The sequence below is a fragment of the Pyxicephalus adspersus genome, chromosome 1, assembly GCF_032062135.1.
Source record: "Pyxicephalus adspersus chromosome 1, UCB_Pads_2.0, whole genome shotgun sequence".
Classification (NCBI taxonomy): domain Eukaryota; kingdom Metazoa; phylum Chordata; class Amphibia; order Anura; family Pyxicephalidae; genus Pyxicephalus; species Pyxicephalus adspersus.
In genome coordinates this window covers 152,020,086-152,031,445 of record NC_092858.1, presented here as the reverse complement: position 1 = coordinate 152,031,445, position 11,360 = coordinate 152,020,086, and the positions used below count along the sequence as shown (strand labels likewise).

Sequence of the window (11,360 nt, the reverse complement as noted above, 5' to 3'; positions counted from 1 at the left end):
GAGAGAGAGAGGGCTAGGGGGAGAGAGAGAATGAGGGCTAGGGAGAGAGAAAGAAAAGGGGCTAGGGGGAGAGAGAGGGGGGGGAGAGAGAGAGAGAGAGAGATGGAGGGATAGGGCTAGGGGGAGAGAGAGAGAAAGAGGAATATGGGAGATAAAAGAAAAAGAGAGAGGGGCACAGAGTGGAGAGGAAGAAAAATAGAGGGCAAGGCAGTGAGAGAGAAAGGGATATGGGGAAGAGAGAGACTGAGGGAAGGGAAGGGGAGAGGAAGGGATACGGAAGATAGAGAGGGATAGGGAGAGAGAAGAAGATGTTCATTGGAAGAGGTACAGATTTTACTTGGTTAGTGCCAGTCATGTCAATGTGACAATCTCAGCATAACAAATAACTTTATTATTCTCTATATATTATGTTATCATTTTTCAGCTCACCATTAAACATACTGTTGGCAATAGCACCGCAGGGAGCCATTGGGGTTCCGTTATTGTAAACTGAAAATGGGGCACAGTAGCTGAGTTTCTGGATGCTCTAAAGAAAAACATATGAAAAGGTAAGTCCAAAATGTTTTCTATTAGAATTAATTAAATGTGTTATATTATGTGTTTTCACACTTAAAAAACTGAAACAGATGTATATTCAGACTACTTTAACCAACTATTGCCATGTACCACTGTATTCTAATCTTCCTTGAGAAATTTGCTCCACTTTTCAGTGGAAACCTCAATAAACACAATAAAAGCTTGTGTGTTTAAGAAAATTCAGCATGCCTTTAAGTACATTCAGTTTCTAATACAGCTTGAGATGTTTCTGGGGTCATTTGGGCTTTTTTTCGAAGTTCTTCTTTGCTTTTTTGAACTGCATTCTTATTGATTTTAAAGGGAAACAAGCAGTATTGACAAAAGCAAATGCCAATGTACAACCAAGACTTGGTCAAACTCCAATCATACGATAAAAAGGTCTGGAAACCCCTCAGTAAGGCTGTTCAATTTCTATGATTCCAAACATGTGACTATAAACACTATAGATCACTCCTCCATATGTAATATATGTATTATAACACGTAGATGTAATTAATTGCTAATTGAGCATTGCTCCAAATTAGCAACTATATGTGTGTTGATGGGGATCATTTACATGCAGACTCTCTCTGGTGATATTTGTAGCATAATTGAAACAAAAATTGATTGTTTGCACCCAGCATAAGGATGTTATAAACAAAAGAGATTTAAGAACCCACAGTCACAATGCTATATGGTGATTTTACTTTGTGGATCTTTTCTATAGGTATCCTGATGTTGGCTACAAACACATCAACATCTGTCATAGTTTTCCCAGATTAATTTTAACTGTTACCAGTATTTGGCTGAATGAATACCCTTTGTCCCTACTCTGATCATACTTTCTGTTATTTCTGATAACAAATAGGTATTTAATGTTTTTTTTTTATAAGTAAAAGAAATGAAAACTTTATGTATTGGTATTTTAGTACATTTTGTAGTTTCTTGGTTTAAGAAAAGAGGGATGTATACTCCAAATTGAGACTTTCTTTTGAAATGTTGGAAACTTTGCAGAACCGTTTTGGGAGAGAATACACCCAACTGTACTATTCACCTTGTTAAAGAATGATTTTCATGGGCACTGATCTACTAAATCATATCACAGCATTTCCCCACAGTGGTGGCGCACATCTGGACTCCCCTGATTTAAATTCTACGTTCTGGAGATCAAATTTATGAAAAAAGCTATTACAGTTAGCACAGTTAGGAATTCTGGTGTGATTATCAGAAAGCCATACAACTCTGAATTATTATTTTTTTTTTTTTGTGGAACCAACCAAGGCAACAACTTTCAACTCGTTCTCAGTGAGTGACTTTTCCAGCGCTTCTTCATATGGGGCTATTACAGCAAAATATCCAGCGCTCTCAGGTATGAAGGAGCATGTAATCTCTTCTCATGATGCAGTGCTCAGGCCTAATAACCAGTTGCTAAGCCTGAGCATTTTCACATGAGGTGTTGGAGCTCAGAGGAAGCTGGGGATCGGTGTTTCATGTGATTGTTCCCTAATTAGGCAAGGTGGCACCATCTCCTTAAAGAGCTGACCCAAAAATTAAAGACTACCTTGGCTTGCTGTATTAATATCTGTAAATGTTGCAGCATCTCCTAACACCACGACCAGCTGTTTCTGTCAGATCCTCCACCTTCCAGTTGCATTCTAACCATGCCAAGCAGAGAACAGAACCCTCCTGGCATAGCCAGTTTAAGTCCCTGAGCTACATAACGTCACGTTGACCCTCAGTGTGCTGCAATCCCATAGTCAGCTTTGCTGCTACACCTCTGCCCAACATTGTTGTGTTGATTGACAGAAGGAGCCGGGCATCCAAAGATCGTAGCAGCGCTAAATACAGATTCTAGGGAAGAGGGATGGAATGGTAGCTGAATGGTCACATGACAACATAAGAAGTTTTTATAAAAACTATAAAACTCTTTTAAAAAAAAAAATTCGTAAAATATTTATTTAGTTTTAAATGATTATTTTCTGCACTTCTGTGTGCAAAAATGACTTGGACAACCATATTCTTTTTTTAAAAATAATTTAAACCTGTTTGACCTAATACTAGAGCTGATGTATTTCTACATTCATCTTGTTTCAGTACTCAATGATAAAATGTATGTATGTGGTAATTGATAACAGATGTGATTATTTACACTTATTCTAAAGTCACAAATGCGTAATCAGCTTAAAATAAAAATGATCTTTCATCTTGTCTCCTAATAGATCTGGCTATGAGGTTGTTCAGGAAGTGGGGAGTTGTGAGTAATTCTTGGTTTATTACACTTTTACAGCCTTTTGCTCCTGCAGATGTAATTGCACAAACATAACTATACAAACAGCTTTATGTGTTTCCTCTTAAAGTTTAATTGCTGCCAAAGGCATTTTTTTGTAAATATAGAACAGAAGGGTCAGAACCTCTGTTGCACTTTTATCGCTGTCTTTGCAACCGTTGTGGAAACTTTATTTTCTGTCCAGGTGACACAAAAGGATAGTGGGGAAATGTCAGAAAATACATTTAAATATATTTAAACTTTGTTTTTAGAGACAAGGAAAAAAAGGGAAATGTTCTTACAATAGTTATCTAAAACATTATAAAGCCATTTGTTCTGGAGTTGATCACTAGTCTCCAGGTATTCGTTGATGGATCACAGAATTTTGAAGATGTTGCCATGTTGCTCAGGCCTAGTGTTCTAGCCACACTACGGCTGTCTGTTTTACATGAATGGGCTAATGCAGGGGTCGGCAAACTTTTTGGACTAATAGGCCATTTCAGGAGGTCAAGAAGGCACACTAGGTCAGAAGAAACAAGGTGCCCAAGGAAAGGTTTTTTTTCAACCGTGACTGCAAGCGAGCAGCCTCAGTCCTCCGCTCATCCGCGGTGTAGTCCCTGTACGTGTGCGCAAGCTTGGCATCGAAAGCCCCTTGGGATTCGACCGCTTGAAAGTGCTGTTGGTGTCGTTGCACACTAAACACAGGGCTTTGTTGTCGTATTGGACAAAGAATAATTCCTCCGTCCATTCGGGGTTAAAGACACGACGTTCGAGGTCAACCTTCCGGAGACTGGTAGCAATTGCTTCTGCAATTTAGGCATAGTAATTGGGGTTACTGTGCGGCAACTCAATGATATTGCGGGAACTCGCGATAACGCGACAATTCAATTAGGCTGAATTCAACAATAAATAACTTGAGGGCATTAGGCCGAACTGGAATACTGGCTAGACCGTATCCGGCCAAAAGGCCGGAGTTTGCCTACCTATGGGCTAATGCATCACACATTAAAGTGGCTGAATAAGTGCGGTTATCGCTTTATCCTTTTATTTAGATAATAAATCATTCATTTAAGAAAACCCACCTCCGCATTAGTGACATTTCTTCCAAGTAACTGGGCATCAAATCTGGATATTGCATATCGGCGATGATTCTGGAAAAAATTGCTGAGGCCATAATACAGGAAGACATCTCCCTGGAGAGAAATGAAACATTTTATGTTAAACATCAGAGTTGGGCTTAAAGTCTTGCTTTGACATATAATAACATGTAAAGTATGTAAAGGTGGAAATATATGTTACTTACAATGTCTGTTACATATCTACTAGATTGTAAGCTCTTCGGGGCAGGGTCCTCTCCTCCTGTATCACTGTCTGTATTAGTCTGTCATTTGCAATCCCTATTTAATGTACAGCGCTGCGTAATATGTTGGCACTATATAAATCCTGTTTAATAATTAATAATAATAATAATAATAATAATATGCGATCCCTGCTTTCTTTGAACATTGATATTCATTTTATTATGATTTTGTACCATATATACTATGTTTTCTTAGTTTAGATAATCCCAGTTAGCTTTACATTACTATCAAAATTATGGAAACAGAACATACATTTTAAAGTAATTGTATATCAACTTAAAAATATTTAATTTCAATTCTAATTGGAGGTTAAGAACATATTCAATAAATATGGTAGAAGGAATGCCTGAGGACAATGACATCTCCAAAATAATGACATTGACAATGTCTTAGCAACAGATAATATTACAAACAGAAATAAGACTAGAAATCTAAGAGGATTTGGCTTTAAAAGTTAAAGAGGAAAGTAAATGAAAAACAACAATGGAAAGAAAAAAGTAGAAAAGCAGAAAGAAACATTAGCATACATAACTAATATACAAAAAACATCTAGATATTATAAAAACTTATGAATCATCCATAAAAATGAATCAGACATCATGCAGAGTGAAGTTAAATGGACCTTAGAAACCCTTGCTAAAAGAAAGGCATCCGGAATTAGAGAAATCCCAGCTGAATAGCTTAAAATCCTGAATGATGATGCAGTTGAAGTGGTTATAGCAATATGGAAAACACAAGTGTGGTCAAAGAATTGGAAACTTGCATTCCAGTCTGAAAAGTGCTCAAATCACCAAATAATTGCACTTATTTTATATATTAGCCGACATGCTAGCAAGACAGAACTCCGAACTTTTGGAAATAGGACAGGTATTAGTTTAAAACATGTATACAAGTTACCCACCACTGTCACAACCTCATTTTAGACTATAAAATAAAAAAAGGTAAAACATTTTAGTTAAACAAGTTTTTTTCCCACAAGTGGAATAAAAAACAAAAAAAAAATTTTGAGCAAAATATCACTTTTTAACAGTCATATATTATTTTTTTTAGAGATGTGTATATGTATCCACCAAAAAGGGAAAAGCTGAGGAAAGAGAGACAGAAGAACTTAGTTCTGAAAATGGGACAGTACCTATCACTCAGTGAGCTTTGGGCCAGGGTAATATTTAGAGTTCTGAAAAATTGGCTCATGCAATATATGGAAAGAGAGATGCCAGATGTACAAGATGGTGTTAGAAAAGGTAGAGGTAACAAAGATCTGGCATCTGCTGCATAATGGAGAAAGCAAAGAAGTTCCATAAAAATATCTACATATGTTTTTGTGTGTATAGATCATAACTAATTGTGGAAGCTGTTAGAGAAACAGGAATTCCAGGTCATATCACTTGGCTTTTGAGGAATCTTGCAAGCAAAGGAGCAGCAGTTAGAACCAAGCATAGTATAATTGCCTGATTCAGGATTGGGAAAGATGTGTAAGAAGGCTATATACTGTATATTGTCAGATTTCTCATTTACCTGCATACAAAATGTGGAATGATGGTTTAGATGAATAGATAGATAGATAGATAGATAGATAGATAGATAGATAGATAGATAGATAGATAGAGAGAGATAGATAGATAGATAGATAGATAGATAGATAGATAGATAGATAGATAGATAGATAGATAGATAGATAGATAGATAGATAGATAGAGAGAGCATTGGTAATGCTATATATATGCCCAATAAAAACTATAAAGGACTGGCTGACACCCTTGGGTTGCTAAAGTCCATAAGTTCAGGAAGAGTTGGTCTCAACTAAATGACTGAGGAGAGGAGAGAATGATTTTATTTTGCTGTATAATGCTTTGTGAATCAAATATATTTTAAATTTACCTTGATGTCGTCTTGCACACTGAAGTTGATAGTACAGCTGCACAATTTCTCTGAATTAGAGGAATTCTCTCTCAGTTTCGTACATTCCGAGCAATAATCAGAATAATTTATCTGTGAACAGAGAACAGAAAAGGGTTAATTTAAAGAAATGATGCTATGGTCCAATTTAGATTTTACACAAAAATAATTTTTAGCTTCCTGAAGAAAAAAAATGACAGAAACATCGAGAAAAACTCCAATTTTAGAAAATAAAAATAAATGGACCAGTTTAATGCAGCAACAAGTTAACACTATGGGGTTTATTTAAAATGCAATGAATCTGACAATCACTGAAACATTTCCTGGTTTAGAATCTTCAGCAGTAATTGATTCCCCACTGGGAAGCTTTTCAGTGAATGTTAGATTGACTGCTTTATAAATAGACTCCTACATGTATTTGTTTGGGAAATTGCACAGTTTCTGCTGCATTAATATTAGATTTTTATTCTACAACAAAGATGGAAGTCTGAACAAAATGGAAGTCTGAAAACTATACATTGAAATAGACCAGCAGGCGAACTGGTAAGAAAGCTCTACACATTTAACAGAATAGGAAGAGGAAATACGGTATGTCATCCACAACATGCAATGAAAAGAATGTTCTACAAGCAATACATAATAAAGGCAAACATTAGGAAAAAATCAATGCCATACTCATTTATGGATCCACCACATTTCCCATTTTTTGTAGCAAGATTGCTAATTCACTGCAGAGATATAAATGGGCCCCAACAACTGATTCTAACATATCAAGAAACAATATAAGGTATTACTATCGTCTTTATCGTCGTCTTCAATATTGTAAATAAAACGACCAAGAGATCACATATGTGGATTGACATGTGAAGTAGTTCTTGCTTCAGCGCTAGAACTGGGAAGTGTAAAATTGTTAACTTTAGACAACCAAGAAAGTTATCCAGGTTCTTCCAAGTAATCAGTTTAAATTAAAAATTGCTGTGTAGGACAGCCAATTTCTGCTTTTTAATAAAACAACTATTTCGATTATTAGACGCTGCCAACACATATAATTACATTGATTCTTTCAAATTTTTTAAATTATCACTGTTATACTGGAGCATTGTATACTAAACATACTTTATACATGTCTTGCTGTCCCCTGAGGAAGCCATTTTGGGGTAAACGCGTTGGGATGGGGGACTTCTCACTTTGATTTTGCATAGTTATATGTATGTTACCTACTATCACCAGTTCCATGTAATGCTCCACTAAAACTTGTTAATCAAAAGTCATTTATTTATTTTTATGTTATTTTGTACATTTGTATATTAGTATTAAGTAAATTTGGATAATAAAAGGTAATATTTTATCTGCCTCTACGAATGTGCCTAAAAAAGCTTTACCTGTTTTCCTCTCCTTCCCTACTCTCCCCTTTGTACAATTTTACATTTATTATGCTTGGCACTATCTAGGTTTACCTAGTTTACTATAATAATCCCCCCCTTTATGGTATTCTTTCCTTCTCTCAGAAGAACAGACAACTTAAGTTTGGATTGTGATGTAAAAGGATTTTCCATTTATTAGAATGGAAAAGATGAAATATGTCTATATGAAGATGGGCCTTATAGTAGAAGGTTAACCCTTTAACCTACAGCTGAAGTTAGCAGAGCTGAAATTATGTTATAAACCTCGGTCACCAATTTCAAGTTGATCCTGGTCGCCCGTAACTGGTGACTGCTAGGGATGAGCAAGAATGCCCCCAACATTCTCTCGAAAATTTCCTCGAAGTTCCAATGGGTCTTCGAAATTTCGCCAAACCATCGGAAATCACTATAGGAGGGTTTCAGAATAAGTCATGCGGCTTGCGTTTATATATTAACGCGGCCGTGGGAATAATCAGAGAGTTTTTCCCACGCTGCATTCATTCATGAGCAGCCAGCGAGACTCACACTGTGTTCCTGGATAGAGAAACTCTTTCCAGGAACATATACCACAGGGCTGCAACAGCAATCTGATTCTGCTCCCCTGATTGGTCTTGCAGGTCCCAAAAATTTTGTCTCACTGGCCGAATTTACAAAGGTCCTTCCCTAGTGAGTGCTGCTTGTACCTATGTTTGTTCTGCCTTCACTATGGGGTGGGGGATTTTGTCTTTGTATTACAGAAGTAGGAAACAGTGTAATGCAAGGTATTCTCTCAACGGGATCTTTTACATACTCATGTGGAATGGTACAACCATCTGAAAACTTGTTTTGTAAATCTCTAATCTCAAATTTTAAAATTTCTCCATTTGAATTCCTCACCAAAGGAAAAAAAATATTTTTTCCTTCCTTGCCGGTTAATAACTCCTCAAAAGAAGTTGAAGTTCAAGTTTAATCTTTCATACTGAGTACAGAAGATAAATAGTAGAATTGCCAGTATTGTTAATGAATACATCACAAATAGTCATTATCACCAGTCACAAGATACTGAAAAAAAAAAACAATAGGAATCCTATCTAAGATTTTTGGCCCTTGATGAGCATCAAGATTATTACAATCATAACAAAAATGGTAAGTGGGGGGATTCACAAATTCTCTTTACTGTTCCCTGATTGGTTTAACAGAGATTACAATCTTTATACGTATGATGGTTATAATATATTTGTTGCAAGCTGGCTTTTTTATATATTATTTTTTTCTCTCTAACAGCAATGAATTTGTTTTAAAGACAATAACAGATAGAAGTGAAACATGTCACCCACCTTTTCCTGACCCCTAAACCTATTCCAGGTAGGTTTATTTATTTCCTTGTAAAGGAAGAATTATTCCACAGTCCAGGTTCCCTTCCAGCGCTCTTCCAGTTGCAGGAAATTGCTGATCTAACGCTGTAGATTGGCTATGTCAGCTGTCCCTGGTCTGGTCCTTGATATGCCCCCTTCATTGACAATCTTCCTCTCCAATCTTACCTTCAGTAAATTGGATGAAGGTGGGTGGAAGAGAGGAGTTCAAGCTATGCCTGGAGATTTTTATTTTTAAGCCTACATATTTACTAAATATTACTTGTAAGATGTCAACATTAATAAATGTCTAGTCCTTCCTTAGCCCACCTACTTAAAAAACAGGGATGCCTGTTGTTGCTGCAGACCTTGAGGACTTATCTTGTATCATAACTCTAGGGTGAACTTGTTGCCACTGCATCAGCTATTGTCCAGCTTCCTAATTATTGTATGTAATTATTGGTTGTGTTTAACAGCCCATCCAAAGAATTTGGCACTGAGATTCTGCTATGCTTCTTCCTTTACCAAGAATCTGGCAACACGATTCTTTTTCTGGTGGTGGGTGGTCCATCCTTTTGGACTGAGCAGCATTGAAATATTGTGTTGTGAGCTCCAATCAGTGCAGTAATACTCTGAACCCAGTCTGTGTAATGATGCCCCTCAAAGTGGGTGTGCAGGACACAGAGACATGATGATATGATGTTGCCTGCCATTAAAGACTGGTAAAAGCTAGGGGTGGAGAGGAAGTACTGCAGGGGACATCACTACAGTCAAATGCATTGAAGCAGATAAAAATTTTTCTGTGCTTTTTATTTTTTGAGACCTTCATGTTGCTCTATCCTCTTATAAGCATTCTCCTAGCTCTGTAGCACAATCGACGTAATATTTGTGCATATTTGATCTTCACTTTAGAGTAGACTGCAAGAGGCTGATACCCCATTCTGATTAGTTATGCACACTACTTAACTGCTAACATGTTGTTTATAACTGTCTAAAGTTTAGTTTTATGGTGCAAGCTTTGGATTTCCCATCCTGATCCTGGCTTTGTTACTTAGTAAGTCACTTACCTAGAACAAACATGCAGTTAATAAGCTAGAAATATGGGAACTCCCAGCATGCACACACCTTCACGCCAAACGTTATCATGCCCCTTTACAACTTAGAAACAAATCTATTTTCCCATTCCTATTGGTCAGTAAAGCAAAATATCAGTGATGGGCCAATATGAATGTTTGGTTGGCAGAAGGAAAAAGGTCAAACTTGGACAAAACCTGGTCTAGGGATTCAGATGTAGTGGGGGGAACAATGTAGGTGCTGGCTGTACTAGTTTAGGTTTCTGCACATTATTTTTGTCAGCAGATTTTTTTTAGTAACAGAGTTATTTTAATATAATCTTGTAGTTATTAATAACCTAATATTCCACCACTTAAATTAAATATAAGTGTATACAGGTGCCTGCATGTTCTGTTCATTTCAGTATCTTCAAATATTGATGTGCCCTGATAAAAAAAAAATGATCTGTGATCTCCTATAATATTACTATTATTACACGCTATTTATATAGCGCCGTCATATTACGCAGCACTTTACAAATTCCATAGTCATGTCACTAGATGTCCCTCAAAGGGTTTACAATCTAATGTCCTTATCATAGTTATAGGTCTTTAATACAGTCTAAGGTCAATTTTGGGGGGTAGTCAATTAACCAACTGCATGTTTTTGGGATGTGGGAGGAAACCGGAGTACCCGGAGGAAACCCACACCTGCAAACTCCATGCAGGTAGATTCCTGGTCGAGATTCAAACCTGGGACCTAGCACTGCAAAGGCCAGAATGCCAGTCACTGAGCCACTGTTCAGCCCTTTTGCTTTCTGCAGCTCGCTAATAGGCATTCACCAAGATGGATGCTCTCACTAACCAAAAGTGAATCACAGCAAGCTACATGGACAGGACAAGTCCACCATAGCTGATTATTTTCTGTCTCTGTAAGAACCAGCAAATACTCTACAATAGGATGGACAGAGAACACTAGGCCTTCCAAGTCACATGGCTCAGCACCCAATGTTTACCAGCAAAAAATGGGGTTTTAAGTAAAAAGATATTATATTCCTGGATCAGTGAAAATCTTTCAGAAAGTAGGCTAAACCCCAATGAATTTCAGAAGCACCAGTTTCATTTTAACTTACCTTGCCATTAAAAATTCTTTTAAATGTCTCACTCACCCGTATTTCTTTAACATTTTTCGTTGCTATAACCCAGCTGATCCCTACACCCAGACAAAAGAGTCCAATTATGAAGAAAGAGCTCAGCACACTCTCAGCTGTTAGCAATGGTTTCCAGGCTGGAAGTCTCTGCTGTTTGAAGGCCGTGTTATCCGGACATCGGGATACTGGGAGGCCATAGTCTGGCTGTGTCTTCTTTCCCATGCTCTGCGAGATTCTGTGGTTTTGTGTTTTTTGAATGGGAAACCATACACTGTACTCTTCTCCGTGTCAGACACTATCTCTTCATACAGGTGCAGTGAATCTTTCCTGGAATTACTTATTAAC

General features: G+C 37.1%; 1 protein-coding gene across 1 annotated transcript in view; it reads right to left on the bottom strand.

Moving 5' to 3' along the window:
* Positions 1-11,360, bottom strand: part of LOC140344460 (cell cycle control protein 50C-like) — a 14,832-nt gene extending 3,472 nt beyond the window's left edge. The window contains exons 1-4 of the mRNA XM_072431594.1: positions 11,034-11,360; positions 6,061-6,171; positions 3,904-4,014; positions 430-526 (exon numbers count right to left, since the gene is read on the bottom strand). Coding sequence (XP_072287695.1) covers positions 430-526; positions 3,904-4,014; positions 6,061-6,171; positions 11,034-11,237 — 523 coding nt within the window. The 5' untranslated portion in view covers positions 11,238-11,360. The remainder of the gene's footprint in view (positions 1-429; positions 527-3,903; positions 4,015-6,060; positions 6,172-11,033) is intronic.